Source organism: Phoenix dactylifera, chromosome 12 (genome assembly GCF_009389715.1).
Source record: "Phoenix dactylifera cultivar Barhee BC4 chromosome 12, palm_55x_up_171113_PBpolish2nd_filt_p, whole genome shotgun sequence".
Lineage (NCBI taxonomy): Eukaryota > Viridiplantae > Streptophyta > Magnoliopsida > Arecales > Arecaceae > Phoenix > Phoenix dactylifera.
In genome coordinates this window covers 1,736,620-1,764,269 of record NC_052403.1, presented here as the reverse complement: position 1 = coordinate 1,764,269, position 27,650 = coordinate 1,736,620, and the positions used below count along the sequence as shown (strand labels likewise).

General features: G+C 38.1%; 1 protein-coding gene across 3 annotated transcripts; it reads right to left on the bottom strand.

The window, feature by feature from the left end:
* Positions 1–881: 881 nt before the first annotated feature.
* On the bottom strand, positions 882–27,650 carry LOC103709891 (protein RRC1-like). 3 transcript variants are annotated; one of them, XM_008795415.4, is made up of 18 exons: positions 27,538–27,650; positions 27,206–27,285; positions 26,968–27,103; positions 26,775–26,820; positions 20,329–20,383; positions 18,031–18,183; positions 13,045–13,164; positions 12,780–12,945; positions 9,468–9,580; positions 9,167–9,238; positions 5,391–5,612; positions 4,253–4,311; positions 3,981–4,059; positions 3,683–3,820; positions 3,142–3,366; positions 2,267–3,057; positions 1,978–2,156; positions 882–1,659 (listed from the first exon to the last, which is right to left on the bottom strand). In XM_008795415.4, exons 2-18 carry the CDS (start codon positions 27,269–27,271, stop codon positions 1,397–1,399), a joined length of 2,883 nt encoding a protein of 960 aa, XP_008793637.4. In that variant the 5' UTR covers positions 27,272–27,285; positions 27,538–27,650; the 3' UTR covers positions 882–1,396. The 3 variants fall into 3 exon arrangements, with proteins under 3 accessions (XP_008793637.4, XP_026661539.2, XP_026661540.2); XM_026805738.2 differs by having other exon boundaries at positions 2,267–3,366; XM_026805739.2 differs by lacking the exons at positions 26,775–26,820; positions 27,206–27,285; positions 27,538–27,650 and having other exon boundaries at positions 2,267–3,366; positions 26,968–27,102.

Genomic DNA, 27,650 nt, shown 5'->3' with positions numbered 1-27,650 from the left:
ATAAAATGATGCGACATTTTTATAATTGTTTATTCCCAACCTAACAGCTTTCGCTAGCAGGTAAACATTTTGACATTGGATTTTCGACTGTTAATATAAAATTTGGAGAGAAAAAAAAGCGTAGTTAGAACGTTATTCAATTTAGCTGAACAATCTCAGGCTCAACTTCTTCTCACCAGCCAAAGAGGTACACTAATCTTCACTAGCCAAGGTCCCTAAAGGCTATCACATACATATTTTTTTAATCACCAATCTTTACTAAGATTTCTTAATTCGAAGGTATACTAGTAAATAAAACCCATAGATGTTACATTATGACAACTGGTGACTAAGATACATTTATCGTAATATACAATTAGATGAATATTAAAACTCTTTATAAGCAATCATGTAGACAATATCTAATCAGGCCAAGCATGAGTAACCTGCATGTCAAGCTTGACTTATTTCTATTTCTTGCTCAAGCTCATACTAATCCAGCGAAGCATGTTAATATGAAGTTGCTCATTAACAACAAACTCGTTTGATTTCTGCGGTAAACTCTGATCGCATCCTTCGCACAGAAATCGCTCGTATCATAATTTCATCCCAGATACCGAGCCTAGTACTAAACCTCACGAGGCGGTTCCACTTATAGCTTCCTAGTTTGAGTTTGGCCAACGCATAAAGATGTTGCCCCGCATCTGCAGCCGCTGTGGGACCTATCAAGCTTAAAAATCTAACCTCCCACACTTCCGTCCATGCACATCACATCAATGTATGAGGACCATAAAAGAAGATAATACCATTTCAACAGCTGGATGACAAAAAGATACAAATTTGACGAGGTATAATCCCTGCTTCTAGCAACATCAAGTAAATGTATATACTTCATATGCAAGTTTACCCAAAAGTAAATTTTGTTTTAGATTTGTATGCGTACAAGTAATGTTAGAATTTACGGTATTTTGAGGAGAATTTTTACTACAGCTAAGTCTCATGAGGTGGCCACTTTCTGATCTTTACCTTCGTGAAAGGCAACAACGGTTTTGCTTTGGATAATATATATTTCTTTTCACTTGCACCAACATTTGAGCAGCAGAAATATCTTACAATCTCATAGGACCTACAAACCTTACACATTTCTCAGCTGAGAAAAACTCAGTTTGTTTAAAACAGAACCCGCATCTAAATTAAGATTTTACAATATCCAACTCAGTTTAGGTGCTTCTCCTTTCATGTGAATGTACTGAAGGCGGCCTTCACCTTTCTTGAGCCAAACCCAATCAATAAACTATAGACTTCAAAAAGATTGCATTTTCAGGCACTCTCCTTCACTGGTCTCTGGCGCAAACATCTGTGAGCCACATGAGAAGCAATCCTGTACTCAGAGCCAATTCATACTCCCTGCAGTGGTTTATTTCGCATTTTTCCTCCGATCCTTGTCCCTCTCTCTCGTCCTATCCTTGTCATGATGATTGTCCTTCTCTCTACTCCCACTCTTCTCACGTGACCGCTCTCTCCCACTCTCCTCCTGTGACCTGTCTCTGTCACGGTGCCTATCTCGATCCCTGTCTGATGACTTCCTCTGTGGACTGCGGCTTTGACTATGGCTGCGACGGCGCTTCCTTGCAGTATCACCGACACCATGTCTCTCCTTCCTCTCCATAGATATCCTTTCTGCAAGTTCAGTAGTTTGAGTAAACAACAGGAATCTAATGCACATGGATGCTGCAACACCATTAAAAAAAGGAGTCTAATGTATAAACTGGCATAAATAATTTTTCTAGAATTAACAGTCACAAATCAAAAACACGGATCAAGATAAAAATTTATTAAATTCTACTTCTATTAATATTTTGGTACTTTTTACTAATCAACATAATGTGACATCACATGATCAGAAATTGCAATATACCTTCTTCAGTATATTCCATGTATATAGATAGACATAAGAATATAATGGCAAAAATAGCTTTTTTTTTTTTTCTCACTGACCAGATGGATTCCTGTTGCTCCATGAATCATCGGCAGAATCTGATAAACCAAATTCAGATTGAAGTCGTCTTCGATGAATCGCTACCTTCTTTTCGATTTCATCTTTACCTCGACAGCCCTGTTCTTCAAGAGATTCACGGTATTCCATTACAGCGACCTCTAAACGCCTTAGTTTCTGTCTGCAGGAGAAATAACGGTTAATCAATTATGGACTGAAGATTATCATTTTAGCAAAACAAACTACAAGAAGCTAGGTAATTTTAGTTTTCTTATATAAGCATGTTCCGACCTATATTCTTCATTCATAACATTGTCAGGGTGAGTATGAATGCCAGCATCAGCAACGACATCCAACTCAGCAGCCTTTCCAAGATTACCAGCATCTTCACTCCCAGACGAATAACTTAAGCCCAAACCTGAAGGACTTTTCTTATCTTCATCATCACTACCATCATCCTCTCGGCTCCATTTAGAAACTAGTAAAACTGGATCAGATTTTCCTCTCTCGTTTGTAACTGCTTCATGCTCAGGTGAAACAGAGTCTTTCCCAATCACTTCGTTGCCATACTGATTTGATCCAGTCGGGCCCAATAATTCTGTATCAAGTTTAGGTTCTCCATGTCCAGCATTATGGGCATTCCCGACACCCTCATCCCTAGCATATTTATATGAATAGCTTGGTCCATATGTTCGATCATCATCTTGTTCATAGCCTCTCCCCCTTTCTGCTTCTTCCAGATTAAGCAATCTGGCAACCATCATCTCTCTTCCACCACACTGTGACAGACCATTGTGCCTGCAGCGCCTTTCTAGTTCAGCAATAGGAAGGCACAGTAGCTCCTTCATGGCTGCTTCCCTTCCCATTGCCAATGCACCATCTTGGTTAGGCTTACCCCCATCATAAGTTGCATCTTCATGGCCAGTTTTATTTTCAATCTCTGGTGCATCACCACATATCAAATGGAAGGAGATGACACCTGAATTGCTTGATCGAAGGAAAGTGGCTCGCAGCCCACTCAAATATGCATCTGAAAAGAGAAACCAGTCTGCCCATACTTGAATAACCTTGAGAACTCTTTCCTGCAGCCAACACAAGTAACATGCAACATGTGATGACAACATCAAAAATGACAAACTTATGCCTTGATGGAGGTCTCGAGTTACCTTCAGTGCTTCGGCAGTGATCCGTCCAGTGATGCTGCGATACAAATCATTGAAGCTCTCCATTATGTCAGGCAAGGTTGCTTCAAACTTAGTACGATATGCAGAAGCATTCTTCACTGGGGCACTACTGTTATGCAGAATGTCAGATACCAGCATAAGTCTTGCAACCTTGGTTGGTATAGGCGTTTCTTTAAGTGTTAAAGACTCGGTAAGAACCTCAACTATCTGTAGTAGATCAAGTAAAAATCGAAGGGTTAGTACAAGAATGGAGTTGCAGAGCTACTGAAACAAAAAGCAGGACAGTGAAAAAGGCAAATAATATCAGCATTCATTTATAGCTAAGCCTACTGCTCATGCAAGATAAAGGTCTTATTAGTTTGTGCAAAGGCTGCAGTGAGAAGCCTTCAAAACAAAATATAGATAATGTTAAGCAGGATTTAAAATTTGGATCTCATAGGAAAACTCCAGAAAAAGTCATCAAAGAGACCTATCAGAAAAAGACGACTCCTTAGTATCAACCACAATACAAGGTTAGCATTACCTCTCCAGCAGCATCAGCATTATCCAACACAAACCCCATAGTTTCTTTTATCTGACTCCTCTCTAAAGTCAAGGACCGCAACATGTCCTCAAATTCATCTCGCTGGGCATCTGTCAATGTACGCTCCAATTCCACACGCTAGAACCACATCGAGGAATTATTTCATCGGAGGAAAAATTATTCTTGCCACACGTTAATGAGAAATAAAGCAAGCCTGGACTTATTGTGAACTATATTATTTGTAACTCATGGATAGGGGAAAACAATTGCTATAATCTGCTATGATATGACAGCTTACCCTGCTTCTACCAGCTGCAAAAGTAGACTCTTTTTCATGCTCAGGGCTTCGACTAGGTGGCAAAGAAGGTGGAATCCACCTAGGTTAACAACAGAGGTTTGCATTAGAAAAGAAAAAATATAACAGCGTACCAAAATCAGCTCAGAACTAGAAAGCAACCATGATGTCCGACAGATTGCACATCATAATAGATCAAAACTTTGATCTTAGATGAAGTTTGTGTCATGCAGACACAACCACAATAGGAAACAGAACCTAAGAATCTAGCTTACCTTCCACTGCCCGTAATCATGATGAAGGGCTCTGTCCGCCATCGCTGAAGCGTATCACCCTACAATGCCATAGAATACACGTTTCTCAGAAGGGTGATCGGCAATATCCTTTCCATTTTCAAAATTCCAAAACAACTACACTCTAGAACAACATAATGGCATAAATGGAGACCAATCCCTTTACAAAAGCTTTCTGGTTGTTATGTGGCAGCTTTCAACGTATTTAGCAATCTTCAGCTTGCAAACCTTGTATAATGCTGGGGCTCTGGGGTCACTTCATGGTTCACATCCATAAACCTCAATCAAGATGTAATATGAGGCTTTTCATGTCAATAAATAGGATGTAAAAGACATTCTAACCCGTCAATCAGCCATTGTATTATGGGATAAATTTGATGGGACAATGCCAGAGAACAACAGGATGATGTGGGCACATTGGGTGGGCCTTTCTGATTGAGGCTCCATCTGAAATTGAGCTGAATGTACATCCTTTTAATTTTGTAGACCATGTTACAGTTTAATTGGGTGGGGCTGTCTGATATCGTGTTGTCCTTCAGGCACAAAATCTTATGGATTTAATATGTGGAAGAATGATCAAATAAAACTCTCAGGGATGCATTAACTTTTGACGGTTGTTTAATGAGGAACCCAAGCAAGGTAGGAGATTCAAAAGACACTAAGGTTCATTATAACATCATTGTAGAGGTCCGCAAAATCAGAAGTCTGAAATGTTCCCTTAGACCCCTGACACATTAGATCGCCAAGAAATGAAGGGGATTGTACAATGAGAAAAATTCTGCAGAATTGTTTCGTCACTAGGGGATTTGATCATGGCTAAATTGTAAATTATGTAGAGAAGATTTTGGCATACAATTATTCGATCTTCATGTTTTACAAGCCATGGATTTTATGTCACTGGTAGACAAACTAAGGAAGACTTTGAGGAAGCTCTACGAAGTACGAATGTGCAGCTACCTCTTCTTCCATGAAGGCTTTACCTACTGTATGACTACTTTTCTTTTCTTGGTATTAAAATTACCTGAATAACGGCAAATTAACAAAATGAATGAATATTTCTAGCTAAAGGCAAAACAGTGAACAAGAAATGTATTGGTAAGAAGAACAAAAAGCATATAACCTGGGCAAAGGAGTAAAGCCTCCAGATATAATATGTATGCTCTTTTGATCTAAGATCAAATAAGAAGTTAAAAAGTGGATTTCCGCGGCCCCTTTCCATTACAGCTTGCTCGAAAGCACATCCACCATCAAGAACATACAATGCCATTGTGTTCATCACATGTCGTAAGTGATCATCATCTGGAGGTACGACCACTATATCTGGAACATTTGGAGTAAGCACCTAGAAAAACAAGTAAAACCATGGAAATACATAAATATGTTTAATTTATGTGAGAACAAGCAGATATTATGTGAACAGTATAGAAAGTTTTCAACAACATATAAAACTAGCAACACTGACACAATTTTGATTAGCCTTCACGAGGTGAGCTGAGTTCCAGCCCATAAATTTAAAATAGCAAATCACTTTAAAAGCAATCTACACTACAAGACAGAGAACAATAAGTAACATTGAATAAAGGGACAGAACAATCAGTTGGAGATGATTTGAAATGTAAGCAAGCAAAACAAAAAATCATTCAGAGGGAAGTGGCTGATGCATATTTACATGTTACTAGATGAATAAAGCTACCATTATCTGCAAAAGCATTGTAGTTTCACATACTCATGAAGAAGCTGTCACATCATATTCCAATTAACAAGTAACGGGAAATGGATTGGACAACAAACCGATCAGGCACATTTACATGGTCAAACAATATTTTTTTCTTTTTTCTTTACAATCCCCCGATATCCGCCGTATATTTATAATTGGAGAAAAAGGCAAACAGTCACCTTTTTCTCTCAATTACCTAAAACTTGGCTCTTTCTAAAGGACTTCCACATTTTAGCATAATATGGAACTAATGTCCCAATGATCAAGAGTAATGTTATGCACCTTTAGTAGATACAATCTATAAAGCATTAACAATAAACAGTTAAGCATGATGACAGCACCAAAATTTCTATTGAATGATGACTATTTCAGCATTATTAATAAAAGAATGAAATCACACTAAGAGAGTTAATAGGACAAAAAGCATATCTTCGTTTTCTTTCTACACTATAGCAATTACAGGTGACCACAAATCAAAATATATGGTCACTGGACTTCAGTTCTCAGTGGCACTAACCACTAAAAACATATAGGCCATCAAATAATAAGCCAACTATTTTATGTCATCAGCATTCTTTTTCTATTAGAGGCCACAATTTTTGTCAAGCACTTGGAAGATCTTTCTAAAGATTTGGTCCATGATTTTTGCATATGCCCTTAGCATTATCAGCCTCACAAATTGTATTAAATAATAGGAAGGAATGTCTCAAAGACATGTATTGATCACATAAAAATGATACCTTCATTTTCCTGTTTGAAAGTAAACGACAAATCAAGCTTTACAAGAAACAGGCATTATAACATCTAAAAACAGCCTGGCAAAGTAGGGAAGAAACTTTTTCACTAATCTCTCAACTTGTCACTATGACAGTAACAAATATGAGCCATCGGAGTATCTCATCATTTTCAATTTGGCCTTCTGTTAATTCTTTTCAAACTAAACTTACGTCCTAAGCACTTGCTCCACTTTTGCTGATTTTAGACCCTAATCTAGCCAAACTTTTCTTAATAATCATAATACCAGTCAATACTCTCATAAATATCAGCAATTAATGCATTATGGCACATGCCAGACCAACCTTTGGTATAAGGCAACTAGTCAAAATTAATCTCAAGAAAAGCTAACTTATACATCTTAAAATCACATGCCGTGGTGCTCAATCAAAAGTTTTCTTCCAGTTGGTAAGAACATGTGTAATGCATTGTCTTCTCTACTGGTCAACAACTTCCCAAGGGAGAGAAATCAAATTGTTACCTACCTGGGTATTAAAGCAAATTGGTTCCTGGAGATTGTAACATTTTATGTTCCACTACCTCATTGAGCACCTTATATGCTTTCCTTTTATTATAATTGGTGCAGTTACGAGCATCACCTTTATTCTAGTATACAGGAAAAGAAAGTCAACTAAAACTAACCCAATTTATTATCATAGAGTGATAATAATAGATGCTCTTAATCAACTAAGCTGACCGCCATATCCCTTTTTTATCTGGAAAATATATCTGCCCTGATTTCAGAAACGAATATTGATGTGTTATATTTTCATGGCCTCCAAGAAGCACAAGGAAAAAAATTGCTGCTACTCATCTTGCATTTCCATCTCACAAGAATAAAAGGACTAAACAGCTATAAGGCATAGAATGTGAAAATTTGAAGTATATGCTATTGACAAGAAGTCCTCAAAGAGGCAGTAGCATCCTTTTGCTAAGGATTGTCCGCCATGGTTTAGGAACTAAGCAACAGCATGCAAGCAGCCAGCCAGCTGAGCAACCAATCGTGATTATTCACCTCCATTTTTTGCTGATCATGACCATCAAGTAGGTGTTAGACCTTAGTTCTCAATTAAGCAAGCAGTTGTATTACTATATATCTCTGATTATATGGAGCAATGAATAAATATTATAATAGACAACCTTTACCCAGCAGTTGGACATATAAATTGACAAGTTAACTATTCACTTCCAATACATTAAAAAGCATTGCAAGTATCTCCAAAACAACAAGATGAGCATATCTACATGCTAGAAAAATTTTCTGCAAATTTTAGCAAAATAGCCATTAACTACAGGCCCAAAAAAAATTCTCCATGATCTTGCGGACGCTCCAATCAAGTTTTGACAATCCAGGGGATACAAGGTCCGCCGTACCAGTGCCGGTCGGCGTACCAGTGGCAGCCCGGACCGGTCCCATACCGATCCGAACCAGTCCTGTACTAGTTCTTCAACAATAAACTACCGGTACCGGATTCCATGCCGGACCGGTACGTACCGGCCTACCGGTACGGCAGACCATGGATACAAGAGTTACAAGGTCATAAGATAAATATCACAGAAATAAATTAATGAAAGCCAAAAATCAGACCTTTAGTAATAACAGGAGGTTTAATTTCTATTTTAGGGAAAACTTTGTGCTGAACCCAGGATATAGGGGCCAGACCAAGACATATGAGCGCATTGTCGAGTTAGACGTTCAAACTTCAAGATTTTATGCTCTCAAGTGACTTGGTCAAATAAAGCACTTCACTAACATAGACTGGACAGATTAATTTCCATCCATCAATTCTATCATCAGTTCATCGACACCTTATTCTCATTAAGGGTTGTGTTTTGGTTAGATTTAAGTGTTTTAATATCCAGATGTAATTACAGCCACAATTTTCATAATATATCCAGCTGAAATTTCTAGCAAATTTTACATTCACTTAGTTCAAATGGATTCCATTCTACCTCTTTCTTATTTTGTCATCTTGTGCTGCTGAAGCCCTACTATCTTGACTTCTGCAAACCCATATGTTGGGACTAATCTGTATTCCGTGTTAATCTGAAATAGCATAGCCTGTGCCCACAGACTACATGGCCAATTCACATCATACAATTTCAAATATTTAAGTAGATGACCTAAAATTTAAATGTCAACTGCACTGGAAAAAAAAAACTGGATTAAAAGGTTTATGTAACTTAGTTGCAACAGACTATAAATTATTACCTAAAGAATATTATAAAAAATAACCAAACAAGATTGCTGTACATTGTTTCCATATTTTTGTAAAAAAATAAGATTCATTTCATAAAATTGGCTATTAATCAAGAAGAGTAACTGTTAGTCTTGCAATAATTACATTTCAACATTGAAAAGTAAAGGATGAATGATGTTTTTCTCAATAAATCAAGTAACATACCAACTCGGAGTTTTGATTTGTAACAGAAGTAACTGCTGCACCATCAGGGCCAGATATAATCACAGTACCACCCTGCCATTTACCATAATGAAAAATAGTGTCATTAAATGATAGGTAAACCCCACATGAGTGAAGTGAAAAATAAAAACGAAGAACAAAATACTTCAAAGAATAAATCTGTTTTCCAAAAGCTAAAAAATACACGTAATCTAACAAAAACAATTAACTAATAGAAACTCTCTCTTTTTCAATTAAAAAAAGAAAAGGTACATATGACGAGCACAGAAGAAAGTCAACAGACCTCCTTATTTCTGATGGCCATGTGACCAGGTGGGGGAGCAGGCAATGCCTGGGATGGAAGAGCCACAGATTTACCCCATCCAAGCTTCAACTCATATTCATAAACAACTACACCTGAAATAAACGAATTTTAGTACACAATTCGACCTAGACAATAGAAACTCATATTCAACCTGGGGCCTAGATGATTTCAGCAAAATGCAGTGCAACCAATGAAGGATGTCATTTAAAGTCAACGAGTAACAAAAGCTGCTCCTTGCATATATGTAAACATTGAGAAAGAACACTAAGAAACATCGATAAAGAACTTGTCACCTAGCATGCATACCAAAGGGCCAAAACAGGGTTTGTGCATTTAAACCATCCATTTTCTGCCAAATACAAATGCCAGGAAATGCAAATGTGAATTGAACAAAGAAGAGATCACTGCAGGCACATATCATTAGCTTAACCTAGCACTGACACATGTCAGTAAGATAAAAGGGAATTTGGAAGACTAAGAATCCATGATGGAAAACAAATTGAAGTACAAAATGCTAGTTTGTTAACATACAAAAGTGAGAGGTATATATTACTGAATTACCGACTAAAGCATTGGTGGAGACTGGAGAGAAATAAAAGGGACACAATAATAGTTGGGCACTTTAATAACGAAGTACACATTCAACAGGCATGATCTAAAAGGTTAACATAAATGTTTCCCTTCCTATTTGCTATACTATTCTCTGCCCTGAGTTCCTGGTATTCCCAAGAAGTGCAAAGAGAGCTTGCAGACATCTCAGATGGTAAAGGATTAAAAATGATTCCTTTTTTGAAGGGGTCAAAGTGAGGCAAAATAAATTGGTACAAGAGAAATCATAGTAACAAGGAACTGATTAGTTCTAGACAAAATTCTTATCTGTAGAATACTTGACAACAAGGTTCGCCGATCCAATATTGGAGTTTGTACCAGCTGGTGATTGATTTGTTGCGGTACAGAGCATTCTGGGGCGTACCGAAAATAAGGAGAGGGAGAAGAAGAGAGAAAGTGGGAAGGGAGGGAGAGGAAGAGAGAGAGAGAGGGAGGGAGCGGAAGAGAGAGAGAGAGAGAGGTGCCAGAATCCGAGGAGGAGGGCCACCGAGGATGCGGGGAGAGAAAGAGATAGAGAGATGGAGGGAGAGGGGGGAGAGAGGCCTTAATCTTGAATCCTTGGAGAGGGAGGGGGAGGGAGAGGGGGAGTCAGAGGGACTTACCTAGGGGCGATTGCAGCAGTCAGCGAGGGCAAGACAAGGGTGAAACCCTCCAACAAGCAAACAAGTGAAACCCTTGGGAGGGCTGTCTAAACAGAGAACCTGGGGAGGGCTTTTATAAACTAGGGGTGAACTAACCCAAGAGGCTGAACTGTCTCGGGCCGGTCTCGATATGATTTCATACAAGCCGAACCACCTGGTTCAGGCCGGTTCAACAATCCACGCTTGCCAAGCAAACATGTTATGTAAGCAAACCCTGAAGAACAATTCAATTAACGAGTGACCAAAAGTTCAGGTAGGAAATTTGAGGGTGAAAATGGATATGATATTGCAAAGAGAGGTGGTAAGAGATTTAAAAAAGGTGTCTTAGTGCACGAGGCTCCAGTAACTAGAGTGTCTAGGGAGGGTCAAATGTACATAGCCTTACTCGCACATATGGAGGTGTTGTTTTTCTATTTCAAACCCGTGACACTAAGATTACAATAAAGCAATCTTACTGTTGCACTAAGACGCATCCTCAAATCAGAGAAGTAGTAAGAAACTTCCAAATTAGATATGTTATTAATTCTTAAAAAAAATATAAAGCCACTAAAAACCTAGAAATTACTACATATGCAGCATATGATAATTAGTAGTATCAGTAAGATACAGCGAAAATATATGTAACTAGAACAGGAATCCAAAAATATTAGACATTATGGGAGAAAATCAAAAAGAGTAGTGCACAATTATAGGAGCATGCACACAGCATCTAGAAATTCAAGTAGTGCAAGAGGGATGTCTCACATGGAAGCTTAGGAGAGTGAATAGGCAAACAACCAGAGGTGTAAATACAGTTACAGGAGAAATTATTTAGTATTGTTACTAAGCCCTCTTCATATAATCTTGTTCAAGGAGGATGCTAATAGACTGAAAAAGAAAAAAAATAAGGATAAAGAATGAGCAGATTTCTAAAATTAAAGGATCAATTTTTTAAAAAAATCAAAAAAAGAGTTCAATGAAACATTAAGAAATCAAGAAGTATAGCTTTCTACACAAAAACCGAAACATTCAATGAGACTTTTTATCCAGAGACTTTTTCTGACAAGTGGCTATAGTCAATGAATCATACCTCCTTTTTATTGGCCTTATCCACCAACTCAATTTCCTTATTTAGAGATTATTACTTAAAAACATGGAGCTTAAATATAAAGATACATTTTATATCACCCTGCAGAGGTGACATAATCCATACAAATTTTGTGCAAAAATTAAGCATAGAATCATGTCCAACCATAATACAGATCATTTAATTAATGATGTGAAACTATAGAAAATCATCAAGCACTGCTATTGGGACTCGAAGTATAGACCGATGTCAAATAAAAGATTATTGCATATAAAGACCAGCACAATTCAACAGCAGAAAAAGGCATAGGAAATATAAAAGTAGTAGAGATTGAGAGTTTGTTTAACAGGAGCAAGTTTGATCATGGTCATTTTTAAGGGCATGCCAACTTTAAAAAAATAAGCAATATCATTCCCAAATGTTCACGTGGCAACATTTAACAACAATGTTTATAAGCATGAGGATTGGGTTGGTACTAACTTCATGGTTATTATACAAAATCCATTCTCTTTTCCTCATCATGTGAGGTTTTTCTTCATTCTATTTGTTAATCACTTAATATAAAAATCTCATATTACTATTTACAAAAATAAAACTTGTGACATCTCATATGCAAGAGAACAAGAAGTTTTCTCAAGATTCTTATAAACTTTCTGCAAAGCAGAGAGTACAACAAGGATATTTGACTATTCTGAAAGATGATCATAAAATGCTATGTATGTCAAATGTACAAAATAACTAAAATTATCTTTAGCAAAAACTTTTCACTAGTTGCTAGTTCACAATGATTTGTAATGCCATTGGCTTTGTGGATCCCAAATCACAACCAATCCCTGTACGCAACGAAAGCCCTTTGAAATGAGTTAAAAAGAAACTCCCTCATTATTTAAGTCATAACCCCATTAAATGCCAATTAGTAGCAGTATATACCACTTAGTACATCATTAATGTCAATAGGTCAAAAAGTCAGCAAACCTTGCATTTCATCCTTGGCAGCTTGTGCATCAGCTCTGTTCATGAAAGCAACAAAGCCACAATTTCTTTGCCTCCGCCTTTCCTCCTCGGTTCGAGGCCACATTATCTTCACACTAGCAATGGGTCCAAACCTCCCAAATGTTCTCAAAAGAAAATTTTCATCCACCTAACATGATTCATAATGGTGCGACAGTTGGTCAGTCCCTTAAACCAATAAAAAACAAAAAACTTGGAAACTAAACAAGAAATGAGAGCATAATCAGACCTTTGGTGAGAGGTTCCCAACATACAAGTTTGTGGTTTGAGGATCCCCATCATCAAACGAACCTGGAAATTTTCCACTTGGATCAGAATCATCTGGTAGCTCATCAAAATGGCTAGGTGGCTGCAGAAAGAAATTTTCCAATACAAGCAGATCAGAACTTCGTAAAATCTAAAAAGAAGCTTTTGTCTTTGAAAAAAAACAACGCTAACAGTTTTGGACATATAACTGCAACAATAATTTTACAAGACAAAAAATGTCTCAAAAAAAATATCAGTTGTTAAGATTTTAAAATACTAAGGCTGTCATACCAATGGATTGAACCTGTTGAGTGCAAGTGTCAGAACAAAAGTATCATCTTTTCTTTAAATACAAGATCTATTTACAGATTTTAAGTGATTCTTATTGAAGTCTTGATGACATCTGATAATAAACATATTGCGAATCTTATCATAAGATTGGATTGGTTAGTTCAAGATTATGTTTCAGCAATGTGCAACAACACATCTGTGTCTGTTTGCTTGAATATAGTTATAGTCATAGAAAATAGTCACATTGTGTACCAATTTTTGTTACACAGGGAACATTGGAGAGGGTGGGCTTGTGGGTGGGGCTGAACTGAGAGAGGAAATGGGCTTCAAAAAAGGTCATCCCAGCACATACTTTTATGCTCGAGCGTGATTTAGGGAATCAACTTCATTTCAATCACTTGTTTTCCTTCTCCTCGTCAAAGAAAGTACCACTTTCACCACTGTTAGATTGTCATCATTATTTGTGCTACTTGGATACTCTAGATGTGTTGCTTTTGAACACATGTAGATGCGGCAGGAAAGGGCACATGCCTTGCTGAAATCAGCAGAAAGTTCTAAATCTTGGCACTTCTTTTGGGGGAATGACATGCAAGGGACTCTTAGTTTCAAGTCTCGAACGCTTTCATTGAAGTTTCGCATGCTTATAATCAAGGTTCGTTGAGTCAATACCAGAGGGCGTACCAGCCAGTGACTGGTTCTACGCAATACGAACCACACGGTATAGGTCCGTACTATGCCATTCCAGGGCATAGCGAAACAGAGAGAGTCGGAGAGGAAGAGGGGGAGGGAGAAAAGGAGAGAGCAAGAGAGGGATGGACGGAGAGAGGAAGGGAGAGGGCCAAGAGAACCCTAACCCAAGCACGCACGCGCGGGAGAGAGAGAGAGAGAGAGAGAGAGGTGAGGGAGGGAGAGGGAGGGAGGAAAGGCACGCACGCGCGGGAGAGAGAGAGAGAGAGGTGAGGGAGGGAGAGGGAGGGAGGAAAGGGAAAAGCTGAGGAAAAACCTAACCCTAATTCGAGAGAGAGGGAAAGAGGGACTTATTGCTCTCAAACCATCGCGAGGGACTGCCCGGAGGCAACGAGCGAGGAGGGGGGGAACGCTAGACCAATGTCTGCAAGTAGGGGAGGGGGGCTATTTCCAAAAATCCCAAGTTGGGAGGCAAGGGGCGGGGGTCAAAGCACGTGCGAGGGGACCAATGATTCGAGCGAGGGCGGATCATTAGCCTGAACTATTTTGAATAATTAGCATGAACCTTGCCGACACCCAATTGGTCCGATTCAGTATGCTCCAAACTGATTGGTTTGGCATGGTTCAATCATCCTTGCTTATAATATCAAACAATCACAGTTATGTGGACACTTTAAGCAAAGTATCATCACGTTTATAGTATAAAGTTGGCAACAATTACGTATCAATCCGAGTATTGAAACACATCGTAAGTAACCTTAAATGAACTTAACAAATAACTTAAAAAACTTATAAGCCCGTGGCCATTCACTTATTTTATTTGTTAGACAACATATATAAGTTGTACACATTAGATGTTAAATTTTTCATTAAAAAAAAATTAACAATTCCAAATTCAATGGTGAACCATCTACATCAATGATTCACGCCATTGATTTCTATCTACATCTCTAAAAATACCTAGAAATGCAAAAAGAGGATCCACTCCAAATACATGGTAGGACATTAATTTGAGGATCCAATCCAAGGAATGTCGTACTGCCCCAAACCCCAAAACGTCTGGTTCGGAGCATACCGGACTATAATAAGGGTGGACCGGCATAATTCCACCTCTCGGTTCGAAAAATTCGCCAAAGGAAGGGGAGAGGGAGGAGAGGAAAAGAAAGAGAGAGAGGTGGAGGGGGAGAGAGAGGCCGGGGGAGGGTCGACAGCCCTCGTCTCGTCCTTTGTCCATCATCCGCTATTTCGATCAAAACAAGGGTGACCCCTATGAACAGCGGACGGAGGACGAGATGAGGACTTTCAAGCCCTCTCTCGGCCTCTCTCTCCCTCCTTTCCTCTTCCTCTCTCCCTCTCCCTTCCTCTCCCTCTCCCTCTCCCTTCCTCTCTTTTCCTCTATCTCTCTTCTCCTTCTCACTCTCCGCCTCCCTCTTCTGTCTGGCTTTGTCAATACAACCCAGAATGACACTACATAAGGGCGTACTATACCACCAAACAACCGGTATGGGTCCTAGTACCGGTACAGCCAACCTTGATCCACTCCATTGACATGACGACCTACGCATCTCAAAATACGTATAAATCAAAAATCAAAATAATTCCATACTTAAGATCACATCGAAACATTGTAGCATGTTATGGAAGTTGTCTATTTTAACTCACACAATGCATGGGTTAGAGACTACCAAAATATGTGTTTTAGTTTCTCGGCATTTTCGGTAGTGTGAACCCCCAAGTTGGAGGGTCCATTTATTTTGAAGCTTTGAATCTTTTACCAAATATCTAACATTTAGTTTATAGTCCAAGTCTCTCTCTCTCTCTCTCTCCCTCTCTCTCTCTCTCTCTCTGTGTGTATGTGCATATATCGTGTCCCATGCTCAGACTTTTGGAGGTTGCCATGTCCAGCACTTAGGATGCTTTGACACTATGATTCCAGGTTACATTGATAATCACAGTGCTTACTGCTAGTAGACAATATTCCCTTTTTCATCACCTTCCTCGTATCCAACCACTTTCAATAGGGCAGTTCATGTACCCCTTCTATAAATCGCCACCATTCATGGGGATCTTAACTAAAGTTCGGATGGTACATATTCATTCACATAGACAGAACAGCACCTAAAAGGCATAATCTCAAGTCAACTAGTCTGAGATGGCTCGATGTGGTTAGCTTGGAAAAGAGATTTAAGCATTCCGGTTTAGGTTGAAATGGGTTAAAGGCTATCTAGTAGAGCCTTGAATGGATCCAATAAATAAATACAAACTCACCTGTCAACCTGCCTATACATAGAACCCATCCAACCCAACCGTTAGGATCATATATGAGTTGGACAAGCTTGACCTGCCAGCAAGTTGGCCTGGGTTTGAATTTGAGATGAAACACTCAGCATTGTAAATGCTCCTACTATAAATATGAACTCTCAGTTCTATTATTGTTTTAGAGGGATAATAAGAGATGGGCACCAACCACAAATGGAGTGCACTTACAAAAAGCCTAAATAATGAATAGAAGGTCTAGGTTAAATGGAATCACGACCAACCATCAAACATAACCTGAACTCTCACCCTCATGTAATCTTTACCCTCCCCTCCCCATCTCTCCTCTTCACTGCCACCCACCACTTTCTTCTCTTCCCCTTTCATCTCTTCTCTCTCATCTTCATGTTGATCCAGCCAATAACCTTCCATTTTGGCTCAACCCAGCTACTAATACCCCACAATTCCACCACCATCAAGCCCTACAGCAGCCCCGCAACAATCATTCAAGCATGCTTACACCGCACTGCTGGTCGTTTTCCCTGTCTTTTCTTCCTCTCTTCTCCTCTCCCTACATCAAAGTCAGCCCTACAACAATCCCACTTCAACACTATCATCCAACCCCTTCACCTCTACCCGCCATTGCCCAGTGCCAACCACCATTCAAACCTTGGTGCTGCACCAGCAGCCATTAATGAACCACATCAATGCATCATCAACCATCCTTGCTACTCTTTTTCACCCTCTCCACTCCTCTCCTCATCTCCTAATTTATTCAGGTAGGTGTGCAGGATCTGATCACTGTCGCTAACCAGCTAGCAGGTTCAGGTTAGTCCTTACAACCCACTGGTGGGTTGGGCAGGTCAGAGTGATTACTGGTTTAGCTTATTAGTGGATGTCAACACGACTTAAACCTGACCACACCCAATGCATTGTCACCCATAGGTAACTTTGTAGACCCAACGTCTTACTGCAATTGTATTAATTAACAAAATGTTACATCTTAAAGCTAGTGTAAATGATATAGGCCCAAAGGGTGCAAGGCAACATAGAAATCAAAGGGGCCATATTAATTTAATATGAACTATATAGTTCATGGTTCTATAAGTATATATCTATATCACAAGTTATATTAGTTATATCTAATATTGTTTATAGAACTAGAGATAACCAAATAGAATTAATAAAATTCTATTTTTATGGTAGATTTTTTCTAACAGAAATATATGACTAATTATCTCATTAATAGAAATATTCTGAAGATAGGTCCCATTCCCAGTCAGAAATGCAATGAAATCGCCTTTCCCATTATTCCTCCACCCCTGCTACAAAGAAAGGTGTTCACTTCTTAAAATATTCCATATATGTAGGTGGGAACGGAGGAAAAGTCAGATTTTTCCTGATGGGAGCAAGAGTAACAATATGGTCTACAATGCTACATCTGCAGGTACAATGAGCAGAATAGTACAAAAAGAAAAAGGAAGATATGAAATAATCATAGTTGATGCAGCGGATGGTCATCAAGTTCACATGAGTTTTATTCAAGAGTTGTTATTCAGGTTCCTTAGTCTATACAGATTTCTTTTTGACGTATATTATTTTTTTCTCTTTTTATTGAACCCTCAATATTTCCATCTGCTGGTTCTAATACACTAGTTTCTACTTTATCATACTATAAATTCTTACTGACCTGCTTCTGCATTTCACAAAAATATTAAGATACACGACTGCTTACAGCTTTATTATCATTGTGGCGACCTTCTCGCCACTGTTCGCGTTCTTGATTACGCTTATCCCTTAATTCTTGTTCAAACTTCAGCTCCTCCAAAAATTTATCGATGGCTCGTTGCTTCCCTTTCTCCTTCTCCCTTGGCTTCTCCTCTTCCTTCTGCAAGTAAAATCAAATTGCTTCAAAGATAATAGCATGCAAAGCCCCCAAAAGCATTTTGTAAACTTCCAAATAAAACAAGGAAGAGTATAAGCACACTTATGTTAAACAAACATATAGACATACATACATATATCACACACACAGAGAGAGAGAGAGAGAGTGTGTGTGTGTGTGTGTGTGTGTTTTGGCGGGAGGGGGGGGGGGGGGGGGGGGGGCAAGTTTCAAGTCCGATTCAATCAAGTGAAATCATAAGACAGGAGTCGAACACGACTGATCCAAGCCGTTGAAATACCTCTAAACTATTATTGACCAAAAATAATGTGACTTGGAGACCTTTGGCCTCTGCATCAAGAGCTAAAAAATAGACATTGTATCATGTTATTTAAATTGTCTATTTTTGACCACTTGATGCATAGACCAGGTGTCTCCAAATCACATGATTTTTAGTCTATAAATAGCTTAGAGATAGTAGATCGCATTCAAAGGCTTGAATCATCAGTGTTGGGTCCCTTTTCCGATTTCACTGACAGGATCCGACTTGAAATCCAGCCAACTGGCTGTGTACCTGTGCATGTGCATGCGTCATTCAGCTGGATAATGAATCAGTCAGCAAATGAAAGAACTAAACATATAGTTTGAAACCTATGGTTAATATATTAATATTAGACAATGTGAAATAGGATAAGAAATACATGTCTAGAAGAGCTAATAAGCGTATTAATTGTTATCACCAACTATCCAGCATATCAAGCACTTTGTTGCCCCCAAGGTTTGCCATACCAATCGATATCGTACCATACCATACTGGTACCAAATCAATACGCAGCCTCGTTGTACACCGATACTCGATACGTCTTGCCGTCTCGTACCGCACCATGTACCAACACTATAATAGGATGATACTTCTACAAGGTCCAATACCAAGACGGTGAACCTTGGTTGCCCCATTTATTATATATTTTGAGGTTTATAATTTCTTTTGTTATTGTTAGACAACTAGAAAACTATATAGCTCATATGTTGTATCAACTATCTGGAATAAAGTATAAGTTTTACTATTGCCGCTCTTAATTTAGGTTGAATCTTTAAACAAGCCACAAATAGGAAAGGTTGTGTTCAAATAATAAGAGTCTGATCCTTACACTTTCACAATTACATGTTTAAGTGAAAGTCTCTTTGAAAGTAAGAGAGAATTTTTATAATAACTAAGGGCCACATGTGATTTCATGAAAACTATATTTACAGGGGGGAGTGTGACGCAATGACTTGTGTTAGACTTTTCGGACACTTGACAGGAAAGATACCTCCAAACTTAAATAGGATTGCAAAGAAACTTAATATCTCGGAAAAAACATGTCAATTTACTGCTCCATTTGAACAGTATTTTTAGAATAGAAAATAAAGCCCAAAAGGATATCAAAATAAACAGACAAATATATAGCATTTGGTGAAAGACCAACTAATGTATTTAATCTACTAGCAGATGCTAAATACTAATGTAGTTTCCTGTGTTATGTCCAGGAGAAAAGGGACCAACAAAAGGCAGGAAAACGTTTTTGAAATTTCAAACAGTGAAGCAGTTTCTGCCAATTCAGACAGCTAAAAGACCAGCCAAACCTGCCCATAAGTCCTTCCACTAATTTCCAGATATAGTTAAATTCTCAAAGCATGCAACAAGCAATATACCCATGCCCATCACACTACTCCACAGGCATTTCAATCATGGTGCTGTGCAAATTGCTAACCACAGATGACAAGTAACAAAGAGTAATGGGGATGACCATAAAAATCAGATCATGGCAGGATCAAGATGCTGATATGAATATCTAAAACTTAAGCATATACCAAATCAACCATAGATGACCAAATTGTGCTCCAAAATAGACAAAAAAAAAAAATCTTAAAAGCATAGTTCTCCGGACCACTTTTCAACTGAAATTGTCATGGCAAATATGATTTTGATGAAATGAAAAAAAACAACAGGAAAATATACATTGAAACACCCTTCATATTTAAAAAGTATATATTGTTATACAAGATGAGAGGTCAATGTAGCACTGTAAGTATCAAAGAACAAAAAAAACAGTGTTTCTTGAACTGATACTGCAAACAGAAACAAGGATGATAACACCTCATGCTAACCTTTTTCTCAGCATCTCTTCCTTGAGATGCTGGTGGCAAGAAAGATGGGACATACCTGAAAAAATGAGCAATGTTATTAAGAAAAATTTCAAGAGCATGAATGGAAATCATATATATATATATATATATAAAATGAGTATTCACATGTACGTGAGCATGATTGTGTGAGACTGTCCGTGTGCATGTGTGTGAGCGAGGGAGAGAGAGGGGGAAATGGGAAGGAGGAAAATGTCACGACCAGAGTGAAACTTTGATCAATTAAAGGCAGAAATTTCAGGAAAAAAATGCAATTGATAAGATACATGAACTAGAAAACAAAAATAAATAATAATGAGATAACTTAAAGGTGGCAAATCACGACTAGACCTGCCAACCCAACCCATAGCCAACACGAGATAAACAAGTCCATGCTTAACAAAAACAAGTTTGGATCATAAACAGGTTGACTTGACTAATCCATTGATTAAATGGGTTAACTTTTGGTTTAGAATCCTAACCTGTTTAGCCCATGTTGACCCATTCAAGACCCATAGAAATTTTCCTTAATATCTAACCTCTCTCACATATCTTAACCCCCTCCACCTCCATCTCTCTCATTCTCCACAAAAAACCCTAGCCACCACCCATCAACCTCTTTCCCTCCATTGTACTGCAACCTTCTAGAGCTCAACCACCTTAGCCACTAGCCTCCTCCTCCGACTTCAATGCCCTAATCAGTTACCCAAGTCTAAGTCAACCCCCTCCAACAAGTAGGGAGCCCTCTAAAGAAGGTGCTAGAAGTAATGAGGACTCTAAACCCACCAACTTCGATTGCTCCTCCTCGAGGCCATCCCTCTAGGCCATGTGGCTCCAGCTCCGCTCTGACAGTTTCAAGCATTTTTTTCGTTGTGACCACAACCTCTCCAAGGTGCTCCCCTGTGCCAGCCATGAACCTAAACCACATCTCCAAGGTGCTCCCCTGTGCCAGCCATGAACCTAAACCACATCTCCAAGGTGCTCCCCTGTGCCAGCAACAACAACATCATGACTGTCAAGTCTGACAATGCCAACATTGCCATCTCATATATGAGAGCCCAAGTAAGCTGTCCATTAGGATTTCTAAATCAAACGCTAGAATTTTCAATTATTCTTGAATTGTTGACATTGCTGGGTTTAATGTAGTTTTGAGGTTATAGGGCTTGTGAATTTTTTTGGTTGGAGATGGATGATTGACTAGTTGTTAGAAGATTTTAATTCACTAGGTTTTCAACTTCTTTATAACTAGAATATTTAGACTGATTAAATCTTATATTAGTATTGGAACAATGATGGTTTCATATGTTTCTTGGTTGGATTGGAATTAATTCTCTCTTTTCTCCCTCTTCTATAATTTTTTCAACCATGTCAACCTAACCTGACTTGGCTCGCTTGTTAAACAAGTTACATGTGCTGGGTCGTCTTACCTATTTAATAAGTATGTCAGGTTCAGGTTTGAGTTTTTGACCCACTTGCTTAAACAAGAGGGGTTTGGGTTGACAATTTTTCTAGAATACCCATACCTTAAACCAACCCGAACCCACCAAACCCAACCCATTGCCACCCCTGACTCTAATTTAATATAAGGAAGCAAAATGAGCAATCAAATGCTATTAGAAAAATAGGCAGCATGTGTGTCGCAAGTAAGGATAATGAACAATAATCAGCATAGATAAGTTATTTCTTAGTACTCTAAGCAAGATATCCCGCCATTTAAACTGCATGACTGTCTCAATAGCCCATAAGATTGTTATTAGAATTTAGTCGTACTAGTTTACACTTGATTTCCAAAGAATGTCTTGAAACAAAAACAGCCAATCATAACATTACAAGAAGGGCAAGATCAAAGGAATGTCCAGCTATCTTTGACTTTAGCAAGAAATGGGTAGATTGGTGTTTCATAAGTAGTTCTGATCTTATTTTAACCAACTGGTATACATACTATTAACTGCATGTGAAAAGCATAAGTTGCCTCATCTCTAATAAGTGAGCTTATAAAGAAGAACGTGGAAAAGCACATCTTAACTACCAAAAACACTATAACTATGAATGGTCAATGGATGATGCACCTTTCTCAATAAAAGAAAACATATGCAAGTTTTGTTAAAGAAAACTTGACATTTAAACCAAATAGATTTTAAAGGCTTTCTAATTACAGCATAAGTTCTCAACCTAGGTTTAGTAAATAGGGATGCCCACATGGACCCACTATTTCGAGACACTTGCCCCATTGCACTTAATGAAAGTTGAAGGGTGTTCCTGATTCTCCAGCCTGATACTAAGTGGCTCCTTTATTAGCATGATAATGCATCTATCTCAAAGATTTCTAGTGCATTTGATTCGTACTATTGCTGTAACAGGGCCCATGTTGATAGGTTTTAGTGTTCTAGCTTAAATCTCCAAATATGCAAAAAGAATTGAAACAAGAATAACCTGTCATCATCATTTTTTTAACCTCAATGAAATTAGCAGCTTTGAGTACCACTAATCATACCATACATTATGTAGGCACATGAATTTCTTGTCCGACTACATTAAACAAGATACAGTCCACTCTGCTTTCCATTGCCACCTTTAACTTCCATTGCATAACATCATCAAGTAAAACCAAAAAAAGGCAATCAATTAGCGAGTTATCATCATCGCCATCAACAACTTTCCCCTACAAACGGAATGGGGCTTTACCGAGTGGTCGCCCCCTCAATTTAGCAACCAAAGGTTCTAGGTTCAAGTCTTGATACTGCATCCCCAAGTATTTGACCAAACGCAATTATAGTGCGAGCAGGTCTCCCTCCCTTTCTCTCAAATTATATTAAAAACAAACAAAAAGCCTTCTTTTATTAACTATTGTTAGCAAAATATTATTTAAAGAAACAAAGAACATTGTACATCAAAATTGAGTAGTCCTTATAACAACGGTTTTGAGCGACTATCTTGGACTTGGACAAGCATGAACTGCAGGAAAGAAAATGTGCACATAGTTGAGCAATTATTACAATGTTTACATTCAAAGTTAAAAGCCGACTTATGAAATATTTAGTCTAAGTAACGCTTCATCAAGGAGTAACATATTGTTTGCTCCGGTAAGGGCTTGGCACTTTGTGTATTTTGCTGATAATGGCACAGAATGTCAATGAAAAGACTCAAGTTCTGACATGTTAAAATAAACTACTTTATCCAACTTTTTCAAAATATAGACTAGTATTAAATACGTCATACACTCATACTGGTTAAAACATATAAACATAGCTTTTGAAAAAATTATAGCGACATAGGATCAGCAATCATTATACATATCATCATTGATTGTGGTTTAACATGAGCATTCTATAGTTTCAATTAATTTATCATGTAAACTACCTTTATGCAACTATTTATACATTATCAACACAACTAGGCCAACATTTGTTGATAAAAAACCACAGGGTGATATATAACCATGTTGGCTCATCAGCAGCATTTGTAAGTGCCGTATATATCATGGGAAACTGACAAATTGATAGTACTAGAAAGCTCGTATCCACTTACCTTATTTTTTAACACTTGATACAACATATGATGAATTTTGGAAGGTCTTGTTTCCATTCTCGATGATTTTTGAAATCTTCCACATTGGTTTTTTGCCTTTCTTGTAAGCACTTTAAGACCCTATCTACACATAGGACATGACATACCCTGTCTAACTAGATGTCACCCAATAATGAGACATATCAAAGCAATATGCATCAACATGAACTGGCAGGTATGGTGCAATGGTACACACCCATGCATCAAGCAATAACTGCCTGGCATAGTATGTATTGTAGACACAAGATGGCACTGATGGGAACTTTAACCCTTAACTCTCAACTAGTTCAACTTCACAACAAAAAAAAAAAGATTAAAAGGCAGATTCTCCTCAAGTGAGAATAGAATTAATGATCGCTGTGTTAAGTGACAAAGGAATGGACTTCCTCCATATATTGCTCTACATGTTTTTAAGCTCTTTAGCTATAGACCAACTCAACAATTCAAGTCATGGTAGCTATCAATAAATGTGTGCGTGAGCATCAAAATGCTGAGGGCCATTTAGAAATTAAAGACACTTGACAGGCCACAATAGACACACCACCATTTGCCCAATGTTGCATGGACATGTGCCAAGTGTCTCAATGTCCAAAAATGCTGGATACGGGAGCCTCCAGTGTTCTAGGCACATCAACACGACATGCATGCGTACATGCATATATAACTCATTGTTTTGAAGCTTTCCCAAAAGGGAGAAACTAAAAAGTGGAAGGGGATGGGGGGAGAGAGACGCAGAGAGATATATAGAGGGGGAGGGAGCGAGGGAGGGAGATAATACATTATTAACAAACAAACTAATAGAATAACCATGAGTCTACAAGTTTCTCAAGTTATTCATTACATTCATTTCAGCTTGCTTAAGATGTTTTATAATATTTAAAATTGATAACTGATCATGATAAAGTTATATTAAAATTAATGAAACCTTGCTTAAAGTGTCCAACACTCAAAACCAAGTCCCCTGCCACTCCAAAATGGGGAAAAAAAGAACTAAATGATAGCGCACTTTGCAGAAGCAACCAAGACAATTCAGAGCAAAGTGTTCATCCATATTTTCATGTGCCATATAGCTCCAATTCTGGTTTTGGTAAAAAGATACAAAATCCAACAAGAAACTGATGATTTCTATAGTATGCTCACTGCATCTAATATAACTTACACAATTTTATTCCTATAATTCTACATTTTTGTAAAGTATTAAAAAAATCTTTAGTTTCTTCCTATCATCAACTTCTTGGCTCATTGTGTCGCCTTCTACCTAAAAATTCTGCAGCACTGGCCTGCATCCAGCCATCATATGCTCTCATCATCCTTTCCCACTCATTCCTCTGCTACTTCCCACATTGATGCCCTCATTGGCCAGACTAAATTAATATCGATCCATACTTGAAAACCATAAACATGATCAACACTTGATCCATACTTAAATTCAAAGGAGAATGGGTTGATGCACTACATAGTTATTGGCCTCTCATATATTAAAAGTTGTGAGTTTCCAAGAGTTTTTGAAAGTAAAAAGAAAGGAAAAGGCTTGTCACATCAGGCATATGCCACATGATCATCTAAGAACTTACAAGTGCTTTCACATAGTCAAGTTCAATTTGTTCAAGTAGTTCATTGTGAACCAATATAGATATATAGAAACAGAGTGCTGATATATCAAATCAGGTATTTGAGGAATAGTGGTATTATGTAGCAAATACAGAAGCTGAATTTTTCACGCTCCTAGGCACACATATCATCTCAAATTAGCTTGAAAATGAAAGAAATTAGGAAATAAGACAACTCTGTAAGGTAATGAATGGCAGCAAATAATAGCATTGAAGAATTTAGGGGTTCAGAGAGAAGGGCATCCTTTGCCCAGTTACACTCTTACCAATGCCAAGATTTGACTATTCACTATTCTATGCTCAAATAAACATAAAAATGCCTTAGATGTGCATCTAAAAAAAAAAGATCTGAAAAACATGAAATCAAAGTATAAGCGAACATCGCTAAAAGAAACTTGAGAAAATCAAAGACTTGGAGAGGTGAGCATGAGTTACATTGGTAAATTGCTCATAGAATAGAATTGAAGTGGAAAAGAAAAGGTTGCATCTAAAGATGCAGATTTGCACAATGGAGCAAACAAATTATCATCAGACTGGTACATCTGAACAAGAAGCGAGTGCAATCCCAAATTTAAAATTTACCATTTTCAACTAATTGTTGGATGAAGTAAGCACACTACTTAAAAAAATTGTGAACTCCCATTTCATTCCCTTCCTATAAACATCTCCACCAACACCCATGTTATCTTTGTGTGGACATATGTACGCATACTTTGACCTGAAACTAACAAGCTTTATTTCTTCAATATGGAATTTTATTCGTGACTCTATGAGATTTGCAAAAAGTTTTACAACCAGCTCCCCATTTACAGTCAACTCATTATGGAAACAATGACCGAGTCTTAATCGCAAATTTGGCCAACAAGAAACTGGAAGTAAAGCTAATCTGTAAATTACCAAGTATATAAACATATTTTATCACATGCATATTTTAAGATCATGCAGCAGGGAAGCAAGGGTTTTGCTAAGCTAGAAAGTTTCTGCAATAAGGATAAGGTGGTTTCACATAGTAAAATGCATTGATATCTAAACAACAGATTATATGCATGTACAGAGATGTATATTTTATAAGGTATTGAAATAGATACAAGAAAAACTTTATTCCATAGTATTATCTTCCTACATCAAAAGTGACTAGCAGTTAATAAATGCATTGTAGTCTGATCAATTGAAATGGCACTGTTCTCTATTCTAAGCACGGAATATGGCTACCACCAAGATTCCTCTCTTAAGAATCAAAATACATTTGTTTACCTACTTCCCTTCTTTGGAACAGATGCCCCATCTTTGGACTTTCCACCTGTCATTGCCGAATGAATAAAAAGGCCCATCTTCTTATTAATGCGCTCATGTAATAAAAAAGAACATTCATGCATCCATTGCAAGAAATTAAAAGTTAGAGGTCAAAGTAAATAAACGAGTGTGATCATCACTGCGTAACACCAACCTTCTGAATCCGCCTTCAGCTTCTCATTTGGATCGATAACTCCTCCTCTAACAAAAGCCTTTGACCCAAGAGTGCTGTCGGCCTTAAAAGACTCAACAAACTCGGCATAGACACGAGCAGCTTCATCGTCCTCCCTCTTGAAATTCCACCATGCAAATTTTTTTAAATATATAATTAATCACATAGTTCAGCCCGGAGTTCGAAATCAAGAAAACAGAGGGGACCGAGCTTTTCTTACCTTCTTCCTGGCCTCCTCCACTTCCCTGTGTCTGTGGAAAGGGATCTTCTTCTGAGACGATCCCATCTTCTCATCCGATTCTAGAAACCCAAGAAGCAAGACAAAAAGCAAAAATATATCATAAATCCCAAAAAGAGGAGAAAGTTTGGATCCGTAGACCTCCATAAACAAAAGAAAAGACGTCCTTGTAAAAACCTCCGACGAATTTTATGGTTTCTGGCTAAATCACGTGAGCTCGGAACGATAAAAAAAGATCATTATCTCCAACAAAATCTAGCGTAATCGAGTCGGCTAAGTAAACCCTCGAAGCTCAGATGATGAGAGCAGCGCACCTTGGGGACTGATCGGGGTTTCGATCGCTGCGAAGAGATCTAGGGTTTCTCAAGCGCGCGCAACGGGGACGAGGAGAGAGCGAAGGACGCGTTCGGTATGCACTGTAGTATAG